The sequence below is a fragment of the Globicephala melas genome, chromosome 17 (genome assembly GCF_963455315.2).
Source record: "Globicephala melas chromosome 17, mGloMel1.2, whole genome shotgun sequence".
In the NCBI taxonomy this organism is placed as follows: Eukaryota; Metazoa; Chordata; class Mammalia; order Artiodactyla; family Delphinidae; genus Globicephala; species Globicephala melas.
This window is the reverse complement of record NC_083330.1, coordinates 6,060,673-6,086,745: the sequence shown is the minus strand read 5'-3', so window position 1 is coordinate 6,086,745 and position 26,073 is coordinate 6,060,673. Positions and strand designations below refer to the sequence as shown.

General features: G+C 42.2%; 2 protein-coding genes across 12 annotated transcripts in view; one reads left to right on the top strand and one right to left on the bottom strand.

The window, feature by feature from the left end:
- Nucleotides 1-7,463, top strand: part of NSMAF (neutral sphingomyelinase activation associated factor) — a 65,064-nt gene extending 57,601 nt beyond the window's left edge. For 2 of the 8 annotated variants that reach the window (XM_030859696.3, XM_030859695.3), the window contains exons 27-31: nt 46-129; nt 1,004-1,154; nt 1,595-1,697; nt 1,825-1,934; nt 2,873-7,463. In XM_030859696.3, coding sequence (XP_030715556.1) covers nt 46-129; nt 1,004-1,154; nt 1,595-1,697; nt 1,825-1,934; nt 2,873-2,967 — 543 coding nt within the window. In that variant the 3' untranslated portion in view covers nt 2,968-7,463. Of the gene's footprint in view, nt 1-45; nt 130-1,003; nt 1,155-1,594; nt 1,698-1,824 lie in introns of all 8 variants that reach the window. The other 6 variants (XM_060287004.2, XM_060287003.2, XR_009559482.2 and 3 more) reach the window with 5 other exon arrangements.
- The window catches only part of SDCBP (syndecan binding protein), a 46,032-nt gene continuing 24,012 nt past the window's right edge, over nt 4,054-26,073 (bottom strand). For 3 of the 4 annotated variants that reach the window (XM_060287010.2, XM_060287012.2, XM_060287008.2), the window contains 8 exons: nt 19,434-19,499; nt 14,916-14,994; nt 13,700-13,809; nt 10,621-10,782; nt 8,701-8,876; nt 7,178-7,349; nt 6,337-6,428; nt 4,054-5,123 (listed from right to left, as the gene is read on the bottom strand). In XM_060287010.2, coding sequence (XP_060142993.1) covers nt 5,069-5,123; nt 6,337-6,428; nt 7,178-7,349; nt 8,701-8,876; nt 10,621-10,782; nt 13,700-13,809; nt 14,916-14,994; nt 19,434-19,484 — 897 coding nt within the window. In that variant the 5' untranslated portion in view covers nt 19,485-19,499 and the 3' untranslated portion in view covers nt 4,054-5,068. The remainder of the gene's footprint in view (nt 5,124-6,336; nt 6,429-7,177; nt 7,350-8,700; nt 8,877-10,620; nt 10,783-13,699; nt 13,810-14,915; nt 14,995-19,433; nt 19,500-26,073) is intronic. The other variant, XM_060287009.1, reaches the window with a different exon arrangement.

Here is a 26,073-nt window from a genome sequence, read left to right as displayed (position 1 = left end):
AAATATAGTGTTTGCAACTACCTTCTGCAATGGGTCCCGTCCTAGGTGTGGTCCGGGGTTCCTGCAGAGATGCCAGGCTCCAGGAGACACCAATTTGACCTGCTGGCCGAGCTGGAGCACGATGTCAGCGTGAGTACCGGCAACAGAGCTGCACGGGAGCCCAGCTGACCCGTCCGGGGTGGTGGAGGTTCTTGGCTTCACTTGTGTGTTTACGATCTTTTGCTTTGCTTATTATTTTGCTCATCGGAGGGGAGAGCACAGGCAAGCTCGTTTCTTGGAGCTCTTTGGGCTTCCAAGTCGTCTTTGTCTCTTTTCCCCCAGTTTGCTGTTTCTTTGAGAATTAGCTACCGTCCAGCTAGACTTCCAAAAGACCAGTGTCTGAGCACGACGTTGAACACCTGGGTATCCTCACACTATCGGGGCAACTAGATGTGTTTTCTGACACCAAGGGTGGAAAGGGGGCCCTCTGTCTAGGGTGAGGACACCAACCTGTCTGCATGGTGCGTGCAGCGGGCGCACAAGCCTGGCACCGCGTCCTGTTCACCCGCTCTGTCTCCATGAGGTCACGGCTGCATCTCCTGCCGTGGCCTGCGGTACTACTGCCTTTCCTCTGAGGTGGTGAACTGGTGTCGAATCTGCACGGTCAGCAGACTCACTGGGGTTGAGACATATTATTTACTGTGTAGTTCAAGAAGGGCGTGTGAGGATAACCCCGAGAGATGCCCACCTCCCCAGGTGATCGTGGAGCCGCTGTGCTTCGGGCAGTCCGGCACCCTGCTACCACTGATCACTCGTGGAGTTATCATTCTGAGACTGTCAATTTTAGGCTCTTTTGAAAAGTGTTACGTTTACCCCAGCAATACTTCATTGTATTCACTGGCATATGAAGAATTTCACTTTTACATGAATTATCATTCAGTAGGTGGTGTTGAAGGAATGGGCTGGGGAAACGCAGCTCAGTGACCATGATTCTAAATGGAGTACCGTCTGTTTTCTCGTCTAGGTCGATACCATCAGTTTAAGCGCTGCAAGCACACTGTTGGTTTCAGGCACCAAAGAAGGCACAGTGACTATCTGGGACCTCACTGCAGCCACCGTATTGCACCAGATTCCATGTCACTCAGGGACTGTATGTGATACTGCTTTCAGCCCAGGTAGTGTTAGCCTTTTTAATACAGATAACACCAGGGGAACTGGAATTATTACTTTGAAATATATAATAAGAATATAAAAAGAAAAGCACTGTTTGCTGATAAAAAGAGGTTTTGCCTATGGGTAAGGCTGCTTCATGGGAAAATACAGTATATGTGGTATTTGTATCAGAAAAGCAGTATCAGGTACTGTTCTTAATTCCTCACCTCACTGGAGAAATTAATTTATAAGGTGTAAATGAATTCACACCAAAGGGTCATCAGCCCAGTGTCTTAAAAACAGAAGCGTTTCAGGGAGAGGCTAGTCATCATTGGTTAAATACAACGAGTAGCTGTAGCTCAAGCGAACATTTGGCCCCTGGATTCAGCAGTAAAATCTCAGGTTAATCTAAACCACACTTGTGAAGCTGTAACCCGTATCCACGTTCCGCCTTGTGTTACAGACAGTCGCCACGTCCTCAGCGCAGGAGAAGATGGCTGTCTAAACGTCGTCGATGTGCAGACAGGAATGCTCATCTCTTCTATGACTTCGGAAGAGCCCCAGAGGTGCACTTTCTCGAGTTACTCGTGGTGAAGACATTTATGGACAGGCTCACGATCACGGCGCAGGGCCTGCTTTGGCCCTTCCTTCGTGACCAACGATGAAAGGATGATCTCTGAATCCTTCTTGCAGGTGCTTTCTCTGGGACGGAAATTCGGTTTTATCCGGGAGTCAGTCCGGTGAGCTGCTTGTCTGGGACCTTCTCGGGGGGAAGATCAGGGAGAGAATCCAGGGCCACACAGGTAAGCTGTCTGCCGCTGACCTGACTCCACCAAACCTGCTTTTCCCACCAGCAGACGAGCCCTTCTCAAGCAGAAAACTCCCCGTGTGTCCTCTGTGCCGTGGACGTTCCCCTCCAGATCCTGGCTGGCCAGGCCACCTGCAGCTCTTGGTTTCAGAGACAGTCGATTCCAGAATGGAAGTTTTTGACTTCCACATGGAGAATTAAAAGCCAAGTAAAAGCTGTATGTGCATTTAATACATGCACACGGTAGAAAGAAACAATACGAAAGTAATGGAAACGGTACCAAAGTAATGAGTCACAGTGGAAATGAAGTCTTCCTCCCACAGACCCCCCCCCCCCCCCGGGCCTCATCCTGGGAAGACTCTGCAGCTGGGTTTCTGGAGATGTCTCACATTAGTGAAGGATGCGCTGCTGTGTGCGTCACCGTTCTGCCCGTTGGGTTTTCACTCTGCTTACATTTGCACGTCTTCCTCTCCTCTCAAGCACTTGGAGGATTTATGGTTAATTCGTGTAATGGCTATGGTTATAAGTATCTACTGACTGCCCACCTTCACTCTCTTCCCTCTGTCACTGTTGCGTGTGGTTATTTCTTCGTAACATTATACATTGAAGTGACTTGTCTATGCCTTTCTTCCCCAGCTCACAAGCTTTAAATAACACTTTGACTCCTGATAGAAATGGAAGTAAACCAGCAAACTCACACCAATTCCCTACTTCTCTCATCTGCTGCCTGACTTTTGTCACAGGTGTATATAATATTTGTATTCTGTTCTGCAATTCCCAGTTGCTTTAGCTTTACATTCAAATAGTTTCTTATTCCTCCCAAGTTCCTTGTACTGAGTAGTTATTCTGAGTTCATGCAGATTGTATTATAGGACAAGACCACGTGGTACCTCCTGGTCAGCTCACCCCCTAACCACACGTCTCTTCTCGCAGGTGCCGTAACGTGTATGTGGATGAACGACCAGTGTAGCAGTGTCATCACGGGAGGGGAAGACAGACAAATTATGTTCTGGAAATTGCAGTATTAAGTGCCTTTTCCTCGAATATTATTGAACTCTATGTAATGCTTTTTTAAACCAAACTTTTAAACGACCTGGTGAACGTGCAATTATAGTAGTTAGAAGTCTTACCACATGAGAAATTTGTGGTTTTAGTAAAACTTTATAAATCATGGTGACTTCACTGAAAGCCATTAGTTGTCATGCTCTAAGGCAGATGGAGATGTGGCAGTACTGGGGAGAAAAACATTAACATTTGTAAGGCAGGTGGTCAGCCCAGGATGACGATGGTCAGAAGACAAGTTTGGGTGGCAAAGAGCGTAGCTAAGAGATACTAAACCAGCTGGGGAAACTTCCCAAAAGCACTGAACAATTTAAGGACTTTCCAAGAAAATGTGAGTATTCTCTGCTGCCGAGTCACTCCGTTATGTCTTCCTACTCGACACAATTGCTGCCCGCTGGGTTTTGGGATGTGTGTTTCCACCGAGTGCTTACTTTCTATAACCGCCTGGCCCCCAGGTTCTAAGAACCTGGGGAAGGATTAGCAGTTCTTGGGAACGGTTTATTTCATTATAGCTATTAAATGCCCATCTTTTCTATGACATTAAAAATATTTTTCTGTAATGAAAGCAGTTTTCATATTCTCATTTAAATGATTTATTAACAAAGTACTGGGTACTTCAAGTACTGATCCTTCCAGAAAACCATACTGAGTACCGTGAACATCATCCTCTGCTTCAGTAACTACCTTCAGACCAAAATCCAGATAACGAGGTAGAGAATCAAACTGAAAAACGTGCCGTGCTTGGCTTTTCTGAATTTCGCACGAGGTAAGCTGTGAAGCAGCAGCACTGACCACCTCTGAACCACAGCAAGTATGTGACGTAAGATCTTTCTACACCGTTTACAAGCCCTGGGTCTGTTGAATGTTAACTATGACTCGGCCTGGGTACCCCCAGGGAAGCAATAGTGCAGTCCAGCTTCCCGCCTGGAGGCCCTTCTCCCAACACTCAGGCCCTCTCAGTACAGAGGGGCTTTCCTCAGGCTCCCAGGTGGCGGCCGCTCTGGGAGATGACTCTCTCCCACAGGCCTAATGTTTCCAATGATGCAATGACAGACAGACTAAACTCTAACTTTATTTATACATTTTCAATTAAAATAGAATAGTCATAAACCAAAGAGAAGGAAAAACAAATCAGGATGAAGTGTCGCTGTCATTCTGTTTGCAGGGAGGGGTCAGGAAATGGAACAAATGATAGCATTCCAAGACATCCCAGAGCAGCTGGGTTACATGTAAGTGCCTAAAGCCAGGTCTTATCCCACTTAATCTACACATGGAAAAGAAGTCAAAGTTTCTCCTATAGAGCACAAGAATTTTTACATTACATATATAGTGATTCATTTCTCAGAAAGTGATACCAGTAACTCTTGAGAGGAAAAGTTTCCATTACACAAGGACTAGAAAATCTCAAATGCAGCTAAGCAGCTGTGCTGTGCTCAGCATGTACCGTTACACTGCTCTGGGCTAGTGTCCGTTTAACAGAGAACTGCATTGGGGGCTTGAGAAAGGCAGCAAGAGTTTGGCTTTTATTCTAGAGGCTTAACGTTGTTATTATTTAAGTAAAGGTAGTTAAAACGTAATGATAGTCAATACAGTCTCCTGCAGCCTACATACACTATATAATAATGCTTACATGGAATGAAACCAGTGTTACTTAATTGGTGTTTTATACAAACAGAACTGAAAGAAAAAAGTAATCATTCTAAATGTACTATGGGTAACAGGAAAAATGCACATATACCATAGAACTAAAGTGATATGAACAGCACTACCTGATACCCAGGACTGAAGGTGACTGGTTCCAACAGAGCTGAGCCTGTATCAGTCGGTCTCCAGTAAAGACACACTAGTCTACAAAAGTAAGTCTTTCAACTGTAAAATCAGGATAAGGCTACAACTATCTTGAAGTCTGAACAAGATACCGGATCAGACAGTAAGATCCCCAGCCCTGCTGTAAGACAGGAAATACGCCTGCTGGCTCCTAGAAAGCTTCATGTGCATAATAGAAAGGTACGTTGCCAGAGATGTAAACGGGAGAACTTGAGTGAAGTTTCCACTGCGCCGCGGCTTCTAAACCTCAGGAATGGTGTGATCCATCAAGCTTTTCATAATGCTCGGGGCCATCCTACAAGAGAGCCACTTCTATTAAATACCGAGAAAACTCCAATCCAGACTAGCGCTGTGAGCATCAGGTTGGAATGCGGGGGAAGGTTTTAATCTAGTAGTTTGCAAAATACCCAGTGTGAAAAGCTATCTGCATCCTGGCTAGTAAAGTTAGATAAGATACAGCAAAGTCCTTGTTTCTTTGTATATCAAGGCTGGATAGTTCAGAAGACAGAAGATGACAATGCCACTTGTTGGCAGGAAGTGGGTGGGAGCTGTTACTGGTTTAAAAAAAGTGAGCTCTTGCAGGATCAGCCCTGACAACTCTCCCCGCCGAGACCCCAAGAGCGGCTAGCTGCATGCTACCCAGAATGCTGAAACAAACCATTACAGGTGGTATGTTTTTAATATTTTAAATTCTGTTTCCACATGCAAGGTAGATTCTGCAAGAAGAATTCTACGCTGGCTGAGCCAAGCCAGAGTGTAGAAGCTGCTGGGCAGACAGCCCTGGCCGCCCCCTTTCTGTTCTCCCTCCTCAGCTTTCCAGTCCCATTCCTGAGGACGGACAGCACACCCCACGCGCTTTGCTGCCTCCTGAGATGCTCCCGGGAATCAACCCCTGTGCCACCAGAGAAGCCCTGGGGGAACAGTCTTAAGAAGCCGCCTGCCAGTTCAGGGACACGGGTTTCAGCCCTGGTCCGGGAAGATCCCACATGCCACCGAGCAACTAAGCTCGTGTGCCACAACTACTGAAGCCTGCGTGCCTAGAGCCCGTGCTCCGCAACGAGAAGCCGCCGCAACTAGAGAAAGCCCGCGTGCAGCAATGAAGACCCAACACAGCCAAAAAAAAAAAGACTTCCTCCAACACCCCACATGCAAGAATTCTTCATGAACCACAAGCAGGTGTCTACCGAGCGGAGGAGCTGCAGGCAGACCACAACTACGATTTCACTGAAAACCGATAAGAGCCTGCCCACCCCTGCTGTGTACCTTTTTCTACTAGGAAACATCAAAATTTAGGAAGTGGATTTTATTCCATACTTGGGAATTTGTGAGGGGTCATCCTTACCAACCAACTCCTCTGATTTAAATAATTTACTTCAAATTTCTAGATAATGCCAATGTCATCTCTTAGGTAAAAAAAAAAAACCCGAAGGTTTGAGAATTACAAGAAGCACAGTGCTTCTATGAGGTCACGTGAACGTAGCATCAGGTTGAAGAATTTGTCTACTTACCGTTTAATAATATGTTCAAATATAAAAGCAGGCATGATTGTAATAGTAACTACATTCCCAGCTGTTGACAGTATGTCTGCGATTTGAGAGTCCTGTTGAAAACACACAATGAAAATTAATTCTACTGAAGCTTTGTTAAATACATATAAAACTATTGTTGGTAAAAAAAAAATATATGTCCTTTGAGGTTTTGCTAATGTCTCTAAAATCCTGACCCTTGGTATTTATAGTTTTTCTAGTTTCTTTACCAAGTTTCAATTCAACAGAACCACAATTTCATGAGTGGTAACTGCTAAGTAAACCGAGTTGAAAATATCAGCCAACAAATCATTCTTCTCATCACGTACGATCAAATCACTGTCCCCATATAGAATATTACCATAGCCCCTCGGCTAACTGTATTCTTAACCCAGGTTAATGAAACGAGCAGGTCTTAATGAAAACCTTTAGACGTCAAAATAGTTCTATTTAGGAATATGTGGAGGGAATAAACCATAAGAGTGAAGGACTAATCTGAACGTAAACTATTGCGCATTTCCTACAACTCCTGGATTGAAAAAAGCTATCATCCATCCATCCAGAGTGTCCTCAAAATCTTCAGTGCTCAGGTCTCCACGGTTCTGGGTCGAGGGACTTCAGAGATCTAGCCTAGCCCCTGCCCCCCACTACAGAAGCCACAATTCCAGGTGGTAGCCCCAGCGTGAGAGCACGGCCAGAGCCCAGGACCCCACTGAATTTCTACAGGTTGGTCAATAACAGCACCAGTGAAATAGACAAATGAAAAAGACGCTTTTCCTAAAATCAAACTGCAGCAGAGTGAGTCCTAAGTTGTGCTCCTGACCTTCAGTCCAATGACGTTCTGTCCGTTGACCTCACAGATGTTGTGTTCCGTGAGAAGACCGTTTCTAGCTGCAGAACTATCTTTCACTATGGATGTGATTTTTCCATTTTTAAAGACAAAGCCAACATGTCCAGTACTGTCCTTGTGCATGGTAATTGTCCGTTCAAAGGGCCTGTAAACATAATGGCTCCAATTAAAACTTTAATTCCAAAGTAAGCATTTTCATGGCTCTCCATTCTGACATACTGGATACTTTGTCACAATAAACTCACTGTTTCCAATGAGAGCTACTTAGTATGTCTGGCACGGATTTTGTACATCTTAGTGCAAAAGATGACTTTTTAAGAAATTCTCCATTACGGTTTGCCTGCCTTACGATTTCCTTCTTATAAGCATCAAAGACTTAACCTTCATGCAGTTATCAATATGCTCTTCCCTTGAAATTACAGTACTCGCTGTAATTTAACATGAAGACAGGTTTGAACAAAAATCAGTCTTAAAAATGAATTTTTATCTTTTTTAACTTCTTAGGAAATACTTATTTTGTTTAGAACCTTTAAAATATTTCTCACATCTTGATTTCGAAAACTTTATAGAAGATATTTTTGCTCTGTTTTAGAAGAACCGCAGAAGCAGCGAGACGGAAGTTCCCCAGCCCCTTAGGAGAAAAGGTGGTTAAGACGGCCGTGTGCTTGCGTGCGCCGGCCGCCCGCCAGCTGCACCTGCCCACTCTGCAACTCTGCTGCCACGTGACTGCACAGGTTTCATGACAAAATACGAACTGCACGTTATAAACTTCACAACAGTCATGTCTTCGTGTTAGTCCAAGTTACTTTTTGAAATTTTCCTTAGATATAAAGCAAAGGTGGCATTCCTCTACAAAATGTTTACCACCTACCATGTGTGATATGGCAACACACAGGTAGATAAAACAAATTTAACTAAGACGAATAAAACCCCTAAAGCTAACAATGTGATACAGGTCCACCCTCAACGCCCATGTGGCCGGGAAGGAAGCCCGCAGTACGTGTGCTGAATGTTTCCAATATAAATAAACAAGCTAAAGAAAGCGTTCCATCCTCCCACCTGACAACTAGAGCCTCATCCACCCAAAAGGCCAGATTGGGTTTCCTGAACCTGCAGACCCCGTGGAGTTCTGCAGGGGCCCTGCACCACGTGTCTACCCTGAGCAGGAAACCGGAAAGCAAGGCTGAGACGCCTGCTTAGTTACCGTTCTATCCTTCTTTTCTATTTTCTAGAGAAACAGATTAAGAAAGGAAAGTGACTTCTTAGAGGACCGATTTCTATAAGCTCTGGAATAAAGTGTATGCTAAACCAGAATGCTATTTTTAAAAAGTCAAACTACGTAAGAAAAATCTGCACTGCACAACTGCAAGGGTAGAAGGCTAATCAGAAACATTTGATCATTTTCTGCAACAAAATATTACATTCACAGAATCTTAAAAGCCCAAGAAAAGGAAAACGAGTCTTGAGTGTCCCCGTGGACCGTTTAGTCAGCTCACCTGTCACGAATGGTCATAGTGATCTTCTCTCCAAAAGCCTGCTTGAGCACCTTGTGTGCTCGGTCGGAGCTCCAGCCAGCACAGTTCTCCCCGTTGATCTGGAGCACCTGGTCCCCGAATCGCAGACCAACCAGCGAGGACGGAGAATTGGCCTGGACTAGCTGAACAAATATACCCTAGAGAACAGGAAAATCACCGGTCATTTACCACTGTTACATGTTTAAAAATGCTGGAAAATTAGGAACCAACTGGTTAGGAATCTACCCTATTTAAAAATAAAAAAATTACATGAGTAAGTATGTGTCATTATCCCCAAGAACGAAACTGAAAATTTTATCAAGGCAGTACCTTGATAAATAGGTAAAAAAGTGAGATCTCAGTGGTAATTTCTACCTCAAATCATGACCCACCCGACCAACCTCCATCACCCCCCCCATCTTGGAATAAAAAGACTAAGGAAAATAAAGTCAGATTACTGTAATAAATGTAAGCTTCTATGAGTTTGATAAAATACCAAACAGGTATTAGCACCTGATCATTATTTAGGGGGAAAGGGAGTAAAGTGTTAGAAGTTGTGTGATTTCTCTTACAGTTTAAAAAATGATAGTCTAAGGTCAGAACTCTACCTTTTGAGCTGAAGAATTCCTTTGCCCACTTGCTAAATTGTGCATAATCACTACGATTAGATTTAACAGCCTAAAAAGGTGGGCACATTCAATACCATTCCAGTTAAAAGAATCTACTATGAAGTAAATACAGAAAACTCAAGTACGAGTACCTGAGAACTAAACCCACAGGGATGTTTTTACTTATGTAAACTCTCAATCTCAGATGCTGAGCACAATATAAATAAGTAGCATAAAGGAAAAGGAAGCATGGTAAGACATCAATACGAAAGCATTTATAAGGCTGGATCCTTTCTCCCACCTTAAGCTGGGGCAGACATGATGTCACATGTCTTACACTTTAGGGCAGGGCCTGAAACTAGGCGGCACCCAGCAAAGTGGCTGGACCAACGAGCTTCAGTCAAGTGGACAAACCCACTGCAAGGATAACTGCTATGGGGGACGGGCTGTGAAGAGTGTGGTCTCCTTCTTTAGGACAGAGGAAGGGGCAGCAGTGTACTCTATTCACCGAACAGGAAGGGAGAGCAGAGAAGTCCGAGCTTCCCAGAGCAGCAAGCTCACGTGTCTTGCACAAGCCACGAGTGTGCAAAGACAAACACAATGCCCTCAGCCACCTTCCGCCATGGGCCACACCATCCTTTTCTATGTGCAAAGGTGGTCACACTGAGCTAAGAAGACTGAAAAGGAATCCAATAAATAATGCCCAAACCCACAAATCGGGGTGAAGACTCAGCACATCCTCAACATTCCTGAACGTTTCCTCAGAGTAACCGGGTTTAATTTCTTCAGTCTGGTAAGGTGAGAGGCAAAAGTAACTCTAAAGTACTTTTGAAAGTCACTGTTGCCTAGAAAATGCCTCATTAAACCCAAACTGAAGGATGGAAATAACAGACCTGTAAGACCACATTACAACAAGTTACATGATCTTTTAGTTTAAAAACACACATCATAAGACCACTGATTCTCACTGGTCAGTCTTCCCTTAACTTTCTCATGTGTTGCCCTATTTCAATGCCAGAATTCTACTTGTATAAACTGTTATGTTTACAGGCAGACTAGTCAACTTTATTCCAAGAAAAGGACTCAAAAAAGAAAAAAAAATTTCATTCACGGTAATGCTGGAAGTCCCAACTCTGCCTCTTCAGAACGGGGCGGCGTCTCCAAGTGGAAGGTCGGATTTAAAATACTCTCGATCACAGAGCACCATTAAAACTAAAGCACCTACATTTTAAATCATTCTAACGTTGGTCACTTAATAATAGACAAATTCAAATAAACAGTACAAAATACTCACATTATCTATGGATTTAAGCCTGAGCCCGATTTTTCCATCTTGATCCTTACACAAAATGACTTCCCGAATCCCTTGCTTAATTTCTGCTCTGCGGATTCCAGTATCATTACCAGTTACAGGAGCCACCATATAGTTCATGCTGGAAGCTCTTGCTACCAACTGCTGACAGAAACATACACAACCTGTCAGTATGTAGAAACATTCTCCCTGAAAAACTCTAAAATGATAAGTTACTTGAATATATTCAGTTGTGGTTTCCCAAAATATAATCTGAAAATTATTTCCTTCAGATAAAATTTGACTTTTTGCAAAAATGACTTTTTTTTTAAAACTAATTCTTCAGGTAACTTATTCCCACATCTATGTCTCCAAGAGACTCTCTCTGCTGCCTCGTGAATTCACTGGCATCTATTCCATGTGTACTTTGGCTTGTCTTCAAGCCAAATTATCCTTGAACGTTAAAAAGGCCATATCATACTTTTGAAATTCACTCAGCATTTTCCAGAGGGTTCTTTTATATGGCCTTCTTCAACAATCTTCAACAATCTACTTACGCTTTCAGAGTTTCTATAAAAGGGGAAAACTTCTTAGCTCACAGCTCCACTGTGAGGATGAAAAGTGCATGTTATACGAGTGCTGACACACACAAGACAGTCAAACGGTATTTCTCGTCCCCAGTGATAAACATCTATGGATTAACCAACTGAACAGACACACCAAACAGCCCTAGAATAGCTATACTAGGGACTCTGTCAGGTACCATTGTTTCAAGTTCCTCATTTTTTCAAGTTTTCTTGACCAAAATCAGTTTATTGTTTTAAGTGGACCCTTTACCCTCTACCAGAGACAGTGAGGGAAGAGCTTATTTATTACCAAGGCTTCTTAATTGGAATCTGTCATAAAAAGCTCTGATCCACCTAATAATTGTGATGCTCAGAGCAGCAATGATAGGGAAAGAGGAACCTCAGTTACACACACACCACAGACTGCAAATTTTTTCGTTCAGAATCCATGGTAATTATGATACCATATTCCAAAGTTGATGGTCTATCGGAGTAACACACAGAGCTATACTACAAATTAGAACACAATACCAGAAAATGTAACTTTTGAAGAATTACAAAAAGTCAATGATTATAGCTATAAGAGCACAGGAAAATTAGGTAATAGGATAGAAAAAGAAAAACTTAAGAAGCAAATGAATTATTTAGTTTCGCTGGAATATAGGACAAAAAAGGAGCAGCTTTGGAGCGGCCTTACTTTTGGAAAAGAAATCTTCATTCTTCCCACCAAGTTTTGCTAAGCACTTGCCTAGTGTTCTTACTAAGAAGACCGCATGATCAACACCACGTGACCTCTGCCCCCTCCTGCCCAGGGCAGCTACAATAACCTTCCAGATAGTCTCCCTGCTTCCATCTTGCCCTCTATTCATTTGCCACACAGCAAGCATAGAAACCTTTTTAAAATAAATCACATTATGTCACTTCCCAACTCAGAGCCCAGTCCCTTACCATGCGCTACGAGGCTGCAGGCCACCTGGCCCTGACTACCCTTCCAATGCCAACCCCTCCAATGCCATCTGCTACCATGTTCTGCCTTGTCTGCCCATCACCTAGGCCTTGTCTCTCAGGTCTGCCAAGTTCACGTCTGCCTGAAGGCTTTCGAGTTCTCTGTCTGTACTGACATATGTGGCTAGCAAAGCCTAAAATACTTACCATGGTTCCCTTAACAGAAAATATTTGCTGAACCTCAATCTTAGGAAGCACTGCATCTTTTAAGGGGAAACTATAAGGAAGCATGTGGATATACTGAATGGTCAGAGGAGCAGGCAGCACCAGGTATAAGCTACTGTCAGCTCCGAACCCACCCTAGCTGGTGCAGCTGGGGCCTGACCATGCAAATGACACACTCCTCTACCGGGGGTTTCTGGTTAGCACCCAGCACACGCGGAGGAGGGCAAGTGTCTCCTTCCTCCTGCCTGCCCCCTGCTGCTAGCAGCACTGCCTGAGTCTATCCCTTAACGCTGCTGACAGCAGTTGATTCCATTCTCCAGATTTTACTGACACTCCCACTCCCAGGACCAGCCTCCCTGGTACAACCCCCCTCAGAGGCACCAGTACCCACAGCCAGCGTCCCCGCCTCTGAGGCCCAGGTCACGGGGCTCTTCCACCATGCCTGTCAGCTCTGATAATTCCAACCTCCACCCTGTGTAGCGCCCCATTCCTAGGAGAAGCAGCTACCTTCTGCAATTACATCTGTGTTCCACTTTTGCTTTTTTAAATTCTTCAACCTGTGTGATTTCTTAAGTTATCTCTGTTGAAAAATCTAGTGTGGTTTCTATTGTCCCAACTGTCCTGACTCATGTAAGTTTTTAATAAATATTTGGTGAATAAATAAAAGCCAGGTACTGTGTTAAGCACTGGGGTCATGGCAACAACACAGACATGGACCCCATCTTCATGAAGTTAAGCATTTACCTATAATCATGACAAGTGCTATGAAGTACTATGGTCTTACCGCAGTAATCTTAACAAAAGACTGAGATACACTATATTTAAGCCGAGAATTTGGTGTCTAATTACAAGGAACTTTAGACTTAACCTTAGAAGATTATGAGCAACAAGAAGGTATGACAGACCTGTATTTCTGAATGACGAGTCCAGCAGCAGCCTAGTACTGTTTGATATAAGAAGTTACTAGAGGAAAAGTCAGAGACTACTATAATAATCTAGGTTACAAGTACAGGAACCCTGAATAGGGTTATACCAGGACTGGAATGGATTACATGAATAGAAGAAACACAGTAGAAACAGAATCACTAGGTCTTTAACTGACTAAATGCAGAAGATGAAGGAGAATGGACCAGTCAGAGGCATCTGAATCTTTAACTCCTAATTAGAAAAGCGGCCATAGCACATAAGTAGACTACATAAAAAGCGATATCTAGAAGGCAATCTAAAATCCCTGAGAAGAGGTCAGTGCTCAAGTTATACATTTGTGAGTTAACCACAGAGACGAGTTAGCTTATATCTGCGTGTAAGGTATGATTCCACATAATTCAAGATCACACTATACGCACCCCCTGACTTGGTGCTCCAGGGACCACGGCCAGATTTCCACACATTTCTTCTTCATTTAAACTCAGGCCCATGTACTGAGAGAGCTCCGGATACAGTTTAGGATAGAGATCTAATATAAACGAATAAATGAATAAAGAAAAAACATTGGCAGAATACTCAAAAACTGTTATTATGGACTTTTACTTGTGTTAAAAAATTACATTTAACTTATAAAATCTAAGATGGATTTAAATTAGCAATTTGGAAAATCCCACTCTCTCTGTAATGACAAGTAGAAATGGAAAATACAGAAAAAGTTAAAGATGAAAGTAAAATAAGACATTTGAACTGAAACCTCAGATTTCACAATACTCAAGAGTAGAAATAATTTTTCCAAATTACCTTGCCCTGCCTTTTTCTTAAACCTATTTGATTAGGAATTTTGTAAACATACCACTGATTCTCCACTTAAGAACAACGGACCAAAATGTACACTGTCCAGTCAGCTACTTTTTAAATTCATTCAGTAAACACAGCTATGAAATGATTCTTCTGAACTACAAAAAACAAACTGAAAGCTTGTAAATTTATTTAGTGTCGTATCATTTTAGGAATGTTAAAAGCACATACCAATGAAATCTTGGAAACAGTACATTTAAATACTGACAGTATTTAACCGAGTAGCAAAGTCAGGTACTATTTCCAAAAGCTCTTTTTGACATGCTCTGTGACTTAAAATGAATTTTCTAAAAGAAACAATGTTCTAAGATGACAGGCCATAAAAACCCATTTAACACTCCTTTTGTATCTTAAGTCATGTTATTTAAGGGTTCCGTCCTGAATCCCTATGAACTTAGAAGGAAAAGGGACCAGGAAGGAGGATATGAAACCCGGGGAGAGACTCCAGGATTTGGGAAGTTCCCTCAGAAGGAAGCGGCTGGAAATTTCAACTCTACCAACCCCCAAGCCCTGCAAAGAGAGGACAGTTCAGCCAGCGAGTTCCATTTAACTTAATTTTCATTAAGTCATAAAACACACCTTCATATTCACAGTTCACTTTCTTGATTAAAGGGTTATTTTTTGAAATGAACATTTTTTTCTTCTTACTATTAGAGCTTTAACCACCATTTCATGCTGTATATGTTAAAAAAAAGAATCTTGGATTCCCTATTTCAGCAAAAGAAGGCTTAACAAGTATCTGTGTTCAAGGAGAATGAACCCGAAGTATAAACCTACTTCCATCTTGAGAGATGGGAGCAGACGCTTCAGATAGAATCGCTGGATTGGCAGGGTTTGCAGAAAAGGCAGCTTGAGCCTGAAAAAGAAAAGAAAATTCTAACACCAATGCTATACTTAAGCTTGTTATATAATTTATAAGTTAAATCCAGTAATTCCAAAAAGAAACTAAAACACTTTAGTTTTATTCAAGAAATTTTAATTCCAAACACTTTCAGCAATATATTTTTCAAAGAAAATCCACAAATCAAAAATGTATTTCATGTTATATTTAACACTATCGTATAAAACGTGACTTAGCACCATTCTAAATATAATCAATATTTCACAGTGCTACTGCAAATTAATATTTTCAAAATGCATTATAAAATGAAGGTTACACACATTACGTTTTCGTTATTCTTTTGCTAATTAGTCTAAGTATCTTATTTACATGTGAAAAAAGCTTAACCGTATTTATATAAAACGTCATATATCAGAAAAACACCTAAAAATTTAAATATTTATTAAGTTACTTATATTTATTTCGCCATTTTAGCATATCCCACTGAAATAATCTTTATCTACATTTTAGCAAGTATGAGAAGGGGTTATGTTATACTAAATACATAAATAATACAAACTATGCAAAACACATACTGTATCACTGACATAAAAATGACGGTAAAGTAATGTAACTTATAACTGTCAAGCTTGCAGAAACTTTGACAGTGCGCACACACTTAATCAGTACGACTCATGCGCAAGCATGCCAGGAACTCCTCCCAGGGCTGCCTTTGCAACTTGTGTCATTTTAAGTATTCCACTGAAGGAACTCCTTTTTCCTTTACAGATACATCTGACTTTCTAAAATAGACACATGTCACTGGTTGGCAGTAAGTTGTAAGATCCATCTCTAATATCATTTTTTACTTAGTCAGAAATATGTCGATTAGGTAATGAAGTTTATACCTACATATCAACCTAGCACTGAAATTAATGCTAAGAGTAGTCCCAAAGATGCTTAGAGAGATAGAAGCTTAATTAAATAAGGAAAGTCTACAAAACCACTGAAGGTACCTCACTCTCTGGATTGTAAATGTTCTGATATGCTTGTTATTGGGTCATTCTTTAATATTTACTGTTTCATAATCTGTCACAATCTAAACAAATAAAATGCAGCATGAAAATCTTTATAATTTTAAACATATCCACAGACTCAAAGTATGCTGAATTATGAAAATTCTTTCAGCAACTATCAGCTAAAAGGAGCTAGTTAGTGGCCAGTGGACTGCTTCTTGGCTAATCTCTAAGAAAAAAAATACTGTTCAGCACTAAAAAGAAATGAGCTTGCCATGAAAAGACATGGAGGAATCTTAAATGCACATCACTAAGCAAAAGACACCAATCAGAAAAGGCTCCAACTATAGGACATTCTGGAAAAGGAGGGGGGAATGGACAGCACAGAGGACGGTGAGGGCAGTGAAAATATTCTACACGACACTACAACAGTGGCCATATGTCACCACACATCTGTCCAAACCAACAGAGCGAACAACCTCAAGAGTGGACGTCAAGTGTAACTCTGGACTTGAGGTGGCAGTACTGTGTCAGGGCAGGTTAATCAACGGTAACAAATACACCGTGCTGGGGAGGATGCTGGCAGTGGGGAAGGCGGGCACTGTATGCACTGTGTAGGTGGAGTCGGGGGGAGGTGCATGGGAGGGGTCACTGGCATGGAAACTACCTTCCATTTAATTTTGCTGTGAACCTAAAAACTGCTCTGAAAAAATAGAATTTACTAATTTTAAAAAGTTGATCCTTTTTTACACTGATTATTTTCTGTTCTTTCATTCACTGCTATTGTTCTCATCCAAGGAATACTGAAGTAAGAACATATATAAAAAGCTCTCTGCAAAGTTATGTATTTACTTACTATATATTCTGTAGTAAAAACAAAAGAAAGATGGTACAATAAGGGCTTAAGGACTATAAGCCATTAAATGTAGCACAGCATTTCACACATACTTGAAATCTCAAACTATTTTTTAAATAAAAGGGTGGGAGGGGGATGGTGTCTGGAGGCAGGGGGTGTCCCACGGAGCGCAGTTATGCCAGAGCGTGTTGTTTCTGCCATTACAGAAAGCATGTGGAGACACCACGCTCATGGAGCCACCAGTGTCAATCTCTGCTCACTGTGACAGGAAACTGACGAAATCACGGTTTCTTACCAGCTTATCCTGCACAGGTGTGGCAACCACAGGTTCCTCTCAAAGACTCACAGGGGACAGGGAGGTTCAGGGACTGTATGATACTGAAAGCCACAAGCCTAACGTTGATTGTAAGACAGTTTACAAAATGCTGCAATTTAGTTTTGCCGTGGTATAAAAGGCCAGGAGAGGAGAAAATGACCACCACCTTTACAGAGGCATCTCAAAAACAAAAGCCCAAGTATCACCTACCATAGAAAATGAAGACAAAAAATAAAACCAGCCCCAGACTGCAGTGGCTGGGTTAGGAATCTTTTAAAATCCAGTGAGAATTTAAGAACCATCTGTCCCCCCTCCTTACTTGCTGTTATATCTCCAGGCAGCCAGCTTTCTGCTCAGGACATAAAAAGTCTTCTAATGGAAATACCCATATAATTTGCCTCTCCTTCAAGAGGTCAGCCTGACGTAGACTACAGCCCTCTTTATCCTCCAATCCAACATTTGCCAGTATCAACCGTTTCCTTCTCTTTCCGCTGCTCTCAAAATAAAAAACCTCTGCTCAAAGTCTACTATGGTTAATTTAAAGTTCAATTCCATCAAAACTAAAAAAAAAAAAGCACGAAAAGGAAATGAGTCATTTTCTCAGACCCATCTGCAAATCCTATCACTTAGTGCCCTGATATCACATTAATGGCCTAAGTGTTATTCTTGAAGGATAAATATTACAAATAAAAGCTTTTTAAAAAGAAAGTGCCTGTTCAGATGAACTTCGTGGAAATAAAAACCATGAGAAAAACAATGACAAAATACCAAAGAAAAAAAGAGAGATTTCAGATGACCCAACAGTCCACTTAAAACGGTCCGGCACCAAAGCCTTTGCAGCTGAACGGATGTCAGAGATTTTACAAACCACCCGTCAACATCCACAGGGGCGCCATGACGGAAAGCAAGTGGTCGTGACCCCCCCATTTTTATCCAATCACTGCTACACGGCGGACGATTTCAGCTACACATTTGTCACTATTTTTGCTGGGGTTTTTTTTCACCCTAAAAGGGCCAACAATTTGCCTAAAAAACACTTGTATTCTTGTGTTCTTCTCACAAGTTTCTAATAAACGTTTTTCTGTTCATTAAATAATTGTTAAGCAGTAAATCTCATTTAGAGTAAACTGAGGTCAAGACCTCAAGTAAAATGATCTTTAGGGGAAGAAGCTGTGAAGTACTAAAACAACTCAAAATGAAAGAATTTCATCACATTTATCATATCAAAAAGATTTTAGCAATAAAGAATTATAACAGGGAGCTCAATCTGTCTTGTCAAATTAGAAGAACAAATGACAGCTGAAAAAATTCTGACTTTGAGAGAACAAGTTGAAAGTAAACTGGAAACACGATGGGTTCATTAAATACAATTATCTCTAGTTAAAAAGAAAAATAAAAATTTACAGAACTGCAAGAATTGATCCCAATCGCAAACTTTCTTCTTAAGCAGAAGCATCTACCTTCAAAACTAATACTTACATAAAGGAATACAAAAATTTCTGACTTAATGAAATTAGAAAAACTGTACTAACACAGCCACTTAGAGCAGGAACAAGTAAACTGTCTGCTGCTTACATTTAAAAAGAAACAAATCACTACACTTTCATTGTGCATTTACACTACTATTCCTAAAGCAGCATGTACCTCCCTATTTCTATGATTTTTAACTTCAGAGAAGACAATTATGTTAACGACTTGTCATACCTGAAAACCCAAAAGAACGTACGAATTTTAAACAAGACAATGAACTAGCTAAGAAGTTGTAGTATATTTTACCAACTTAAAATGTATTTAATTTAGGGCTTCCCTGGCGGCACAGTGGTTGAGAGTCCGCCTGCCGATGCAGGGGACACGGGTTCGTGCCCCGGTCTGGGAAGATTCCACATGCCGCGGAGCGGCTGGGCCCGTGAGCCATGGCCGCTGGGCCTGCGCTCCGCAACGGGAGAGGCCGCAACAGTGAGAGGCCCGTGTACCGCAACAAGAAAAAAAAAGATGTATTTAATTTAAACCTTACTTATAAAACCAAGCTATCTTTGAAGAGTTTAAGTCCCGTTTCAAAGAAATAATAACCTGTACCCATTAATCCACAGTGAAATGAAGAAGAATCTCTAGCTTTTCTAAATTTTTAGTTAGAAAAACTTTAGAAAAAATTGAAAAGTTTATAAAGTGTAAAAACGGACAAATACATCTACTATTTAAGTTTCTTACTTCACTTCACCTATAACCAGAACATATAGGCAGAGTACATGGGGAAAAAAAGTACTTAAATTAAAGGACTTAAACATACCTGAATCACCTTGTCTACCTTCAGGTCTTCAAGAGATGGGTACAGAGACATTTTTGCAGGATTTTCCTAAAGAAAAAAGAAAAAATTTCTAAGATTCAGATTTTATTGAAATTTCAACAGTACATGCAGCCAGCAACATACACATAAACGTGTATAAATGTTTAACACAAGAGACATTTAATTTGCAAAACACATGGGAAAATATGAGCGTGCAGCTATACTAAAAACTGCTGGCTGATGAATGGTTGCCAAACTACCTCTCCCTCCCTTCTGTGATCAAACTACATCCATTACAGATCTTAAACGTCCCTTAGTAAAAAGCCCCTTGATTTCTGAAGTTTAGAAAGTCAAAGAGGGGCTTCCCTGGTGGGGCAGTGGTTGAGAGTCTGCCTGCCGATGCAGGGGACACGGGTTCGTGCCCCGGTCCGGGAAGATCCCACATGCCGCGGAGCGGCTGGGCCCGTGAGCCACGGCCGCTGAGCCTGCGCGTCCGGAGCCTGTGCTCCGCAACGGGAGAGGCCACAACAGTGAGAGGCCCGCGTACCACCCACCCCCCCCCAAAAAAAATAAAATCAAAGAGAACGATTATGTGACTCATCTAGCTTACACAAGGGCTTGGCAACTGAGCCAGTATTATTACATCCTTCTAACAAAAATCGACAACAGCTCATACGTGTTACCTATGTATAAAACCTCTATTATTAGGAAAATATATATATATACAGATATTACATAAATATGTATATGTAAAAAAACAATATACACCAACTGTTATCAAGAGTTCTATCTTTAAGAGAAATGAATGAACTAGATGGTAAGGGACTGAGATAAGAGGGACATTTTTATATTTTAAACATTCCTATATGGTTCAACGATTTTTAGTGACCATGAATTGCTTTTTGTAGTAATTTAAAACACAATTCTCTAAAAGAATTACAGGAATATACACTCCATAATTGTTTAGCTGTTTTGAGATGAACACTTCCTTTAAACCCAACAAAACAGAATATATTCTAAATTGGTACAGGGTTTGACATATCAATTTATTACCTCCCAATCAAAATCCACCCATAATTGGCTGCTCTGTGGAAATGGAGATGGGCCCTCTAATTATCTGCTCTTCTGCCAGGTGGCAAGATGCTGAGCTCTGTCAGCAGAGGAAGCTGGAGGCACACCACAGGAGAAAGGGTTTTTTCCTTTCTAAGTTCCAGTGTATGGCTCCAGCCAGGCGCCAGCTTGGAGCAGCCTAAGCACCCAGCTCCCGCAGTGCACAGCAGCCAACCGTCCCCAATACTCTGTCGAGCATGTTCCCAGCAATGGTGTCACCAGCCAGGCATCCCTCATGAGTAGCTTTCCCTAGCACCCCCTTCCTGTGGCTTGCAGCAAGTTCCAAGGTGCAGCACCCCAAAGGGAGACTTATCCAGGAAGTCTGGTATCTCAGCAACTTCACCGTCCATTGAGTGACGGCTGCACTCTCTCCAACAAAGCCTGGATCCCGATACAGGAAGAGGACAGCTCATCCTGGGGCACTCTATCTCAGCCCTGGGGTGAGCAGACACTTAGTAAATGTGCTCTTCCTGTGTTCTTTAAAGTTCTCTTTACTTCTGACTGGCCAATCCCTGTTTCTTCAATCATGGTATCGTTAAAAATTCTGTACACTAAACTTTCACTGTTCAAATTACTATATGGTTTCTGTCTCCTAGTTGGATACTAAATGACAGTTCTTTTTTAAATTGATACACTTCACATACCACAAAATTCACTCTTATAAAGTATACAATTTGACAGTTTTTAGTACATTCTGAGTTGTGCAACCGTCCCTATCATCTAATATAACATTTCCATCACCCCAGAAAGCAGCCCCAGGCCCACCCATTCTCCCGTCCCTCCAGCTCCCAGCAAGTATGAGTCTACTTTCTGCCTCTCGATTTGCCTGTTCTGGACATTTAACTTGGAATCACAGGACATGTGGCCTTTTGTGTCTAGTTTCTTTCACTTAGTATAATGCTTCCAAAGTCCATTCATGCTGTAGCGAGTACGAGTACTTCACTCCTTTTTAATGGCTGAACAATATTCCATTGTATGGACATGACACTTCTGGGTAGCAGTCGATGACATTTTGGGTGGCTTTACACTTTCTGACTTACGAACGATGCTGCTAATAATGCTAATGAGCATTTATATCCAAATCTGTGTGTAAACACAACGCTTACCTGTCTTGGTATACAGCTAAGAGTAAAACTGCCAGGTTATATGGGCATCCTCTAACTTTTTGAGGAACTGAACTGGTTTCTGAAGTGACTGCACCACTTTACATTCCCACCGGCGCACGAGAGGGTTCCAGTTTCTCTCTATCTTGGCCAGTGCGGTTGTCCCTCGGCATCTGCGGGGACTGGTTCTAAGAGCTCCGCTGCCCACGCCCGCACACATACAGCCTGTGAAGGCTCAAGGCCCTTACGTAAGACGGCACAGCACATGCCCGCTATCGTCTGTTTATTACAGCAATCCTGCTGCACGTGAAGCAGCATCTCATCGTAGTTTTGATCTGAATTTCCCTAATGACTAATAACGTTGAGCATCTTTCATGTGCCTAGTAGCTATTTTATATCTTCTTTGGAGAAATGTCTATTTAAATCCTCTGCCCATGTTCTTTCTTTTTCTTGCCTAATTGCCCTGGGGTAGAACCTCCAATAAAATGCTGGATAGCAGTAGCCTGAAACAGTTTTGAAGAGGAAAACGGGGCCTAGGTTTGTGGATAAAATGCAAATTCTTGAGAAAGCACAATCAAACATGGCTTAACTCTGTTAATCCGGGGAAACAAAATGAAGTACCTTTTGTGTCTCAAAAGATCACTTCCCTAGAAGCTTTCTCCTTAAACACATTTTATTTAAACTTTCAACCATTTTATCGACATCATAAACACAATCATTTTAAATTCACTGTAACTAATGGTGACCAGTAATCCAGGTGCTATTTCCATGTTTGGTTCTGCCACTGGTCACCTACAAGATCCCATTTTTCCTCATGAAAAATGAAATGGACGAGTGGCTCATTTCAAAACTCACCGAGTAGTTTTCTCAATTTTTTTCCCCACAGCAGCTTTTCTTCAAACTAATATTAACTGAAGTTGTCTCAACAACTCTGAGGTCACTCATACCCACACACTCAGGCCAAGAAAAGAAATGGGCTTTCCAGAATTTTTTTAAAAACAAATATCACCCCAACTTACACTTTTTTAAAAATTTAGTTTGTTCATTTTAAGTATGTTGACCTTAATTAAATCTCACCACTCTTCTAAAATACAAAGGATTCCTTAATGTTTTTACTTCAAACTATTTCTTGGTCTCATTTCATCCAGTTTCTTTCCAAACATTACAACATTCCAGCCACAAATGACTTGCCATTTCCTACCCAGGTCAAGTGTTTCTGTGTCTCCACATCTTTATAAAAGCTTTGTCTTCTTCCTGGAATATTCTCCCAGGACTTTTCTATCAACATCTTAGTCAAGGTGACTTCTGTGAGGTCACCTTTGATGACTTCAGTCAGACATCATTTGTTTCTCAGTTCAGCAGTTTCACTCTGCCTCTCATCACAGCTGGTTTATGTTTAACTCCGCTACTTGAGATCAAGGCCCACATTTAACTTTTTATTTATCTAACACAATACCTTATCCTGAAAGGAAACAACTGTTTATCAAATATTTTAGCCAATAGTATCAAAATTACAGTAAACAAGATATGGTTAAAACTTACTGGAAAGTTCTAATTGTCTCACCTTGCAAGTCTACTACTTTGTTGGGTTTGGTTTTTCTGTTTTTTGGGTTTTTTTGCTTTGTTTTGTTTTTGCCACATCGAGCAGCTTATGAGGTCTCAGTTCCCAGAACAGGGATTAAATCCAGGCCAGGGCCATAAAAGCCTGGGATCCTAACCACTAAGCCACCAGGGAACTCCCAACAAACCTACTACTTCGAACAACACTGTTAAAAGCGTTCCAGGAAAATAATAAATGTTTGTATTATTTTTCTTGAAGGACTCCATTAACTCACTTGTATGGTATATTTAAACCTTTGACCTAAAGCTAAGTGTCAAAAATACTTAGCCCTGGGGACTTCCCTGGTGGCGCAGTGGATAAGACTCCACGCTCCCTATGCAGGAGGCCCGGGTTCAATCCCTGGTCGGGGAACTAGATCCCACATGCACGCCACAACTAAGAGTTCACATGCCACAATTGGGAAGACCGCATGCCACAGCTAAGGAGCCCATGAGCCGCAACTGGGGAGCCTGCCTGCCACAACTAAGACCCAGTGCAACCAAATAAATAAATAAATATTAAAAAAAAATACTTAGCCCTTTTTGAAGAACCACAAGGCTACTCTTGATATCCTTTCAATTATGTTTGGAATTTCAGAATGATCAATAATGAGATTTAAGAGAACTCCAAAAATAATTCCATTACATCAGTGTGAGAATTCCCATTTTACTCTCACTTAAAACTCTATCAAACACTATGACTGTACCAACTAAAGACAAAATCTCTTTGCAGGCCTTCTCTTCAGCCGACGGAGCAATCAGTGAGAAGGGAGAGCTTACAGCTCTCACTGCTCCTGAGATCAGTAGGCACCACACCTTTGCCATGTACTCTAATGGTCTGCTCACAACATTCCTGACAAAGTAACAACTTTGTTTCATTGGTCTAATTCCTGGGAAGAACTGGTGCTCTTCACTGACCCCTAAACCCAGGCCTGGGCCACTCTATGCTTCCGGCAACCTCCTTGCATCTCACGCCTCACTGAACGCCTCTGCACGCCGTGGTGCAGGCCTTTAGAAAATAACCCCCCAAATCAATTACTACGAAGAGATTTCGCAGTGCTTCGAACAGTTTCAGGGTTCTTCCAGAGCAACTGAAGACAAAAAATTTGACTAATTCTGCCTCAGTATCAAGTTTTCCATCTGACCCTCTACCTCCTCAGGGCAATGTCAGGGTAACCTCCTCAGTCCTTAAATATGTGCACAGACCAAAGAACTCCGAAATTCAGACGCTGTATGGGATAGTTTGGAACACCTAGTTAACTTGCTTTCTAGCAGCAATGCTCTGATCAACAAAGTAGGAAACATGCTCGTGAAGACGTCCCGTTAATGTCACCTAAATGGCAGCACTTATCATTTCTGAGCGACTGACTCATTCCTTCCCTCAAACCACCCACTACAACTGGCCTCCCCTTTTACAAATGGTGTGATCGTTCAAGGTAAAACAATGTCTGTCAGCTTGTTTAGTCTGAGTTGTTTTTAAAAAATCTTGGGATGGTGAAAATTCAGGACTGCAGAACCACTGATCTTAAAAAAAAACACGGTGCAACACGTCTGGTGCTCCGGTTTTTGTAGCCGCCGCCCAGGGGTCAACCCCTGATCGCCTGGCTCCGGCTGCCAGCAGGGCGTACATTCACAGGTCCCCCAGGACTACAGCGCTCCTACTGACGGCAGCATGGAAGGGGCTGGACCTGTATGACAGGCTCACCCCGAAGGCAGCTTCAGGTGTGAGGAAGACCCTACCTGAGTCCCCTCCACCACCAACAAGCCAACAGTGCGCTGCATCTGTGGAGAGGACAACGGCACCATCATCTGGCTGTCAGCCCAAAGGTGCGGCCCAGTGATGGTCTAACTGCGGAACCCATACAAGTTGGTGCCCCACCAGCTGGCCTACGAGAAAACAGTTCTTAACAGGTTCTCCTCCAGGACACAGTGTAAAGACAGCAGACTGAACTGCACCCCAGACTCCCTGTAAAAGAGGTCGATTACCTTATCTTCAAAGCTGGGGCCTGTAGAGCAAGCAGGCTTGTAATTAAACACACACCCAGGGGCTATAATTCTCTCCAGAAACTGGGAGGGCCAGCAGGTACCATCTGCACTCTCCCTCTCTCTGTCCCACCCGAGGCAGCTAGCGTCTCTGAGCAAGGACCTAGTGCCAGTGTACACGTCTGCCGCCCACAGGGGACATCCCTGGCCCTGGCGGCCACCAGTTCAACAGGCCTGCAGCAAACAAGCCACAGTCAACTGGCAGTCTTACCAGGGCTCAGTGCAGAGGGAGCAGACAGAAATGCCTATTTCCCAATCTTCCCCTGAAACAGGTAAATTCGCACACTTTTAAAACTGCTGCCTGAGAGCGTGGCTTCCCAACGGCCTGAATCTAGGTGCTGACCGCAATCCTCCCCGTTGGGCCAGTGACAGACCTGACACACCCTCAGCTACTGGGAGCCAAAAGCAATAAAGCAGGCTGCTGGGAAAGCTGAATGGTTATGAGATACAACCAAGAGCTGGTGCAGGGTCGAACGAGAAGGCTCATCTATAAGGCCAGTCGTTTAAGACTAGGAGAGGTGGCTGTTTTATCTAAACAGAGAGTCAAGGAAAACGAAGAAACAGAAGGATATGACCCAAACGAAAGACCAAGATAAAAGCTCTGTAAAAAAGACCTTAATGAAAGTGATTTACCTGATAAAGAGGTTTAAATTACCGTCATAAAGATGCTCGCCAAGCTCGGAAGAACGATGGATGAACAAAGTATTTCAGAAGATACTGAAAATATAAGAAGGCGCCCAGTAGAAATCATAAGGCTAAAAAATGCAATAACTTAACTAAAAAACACA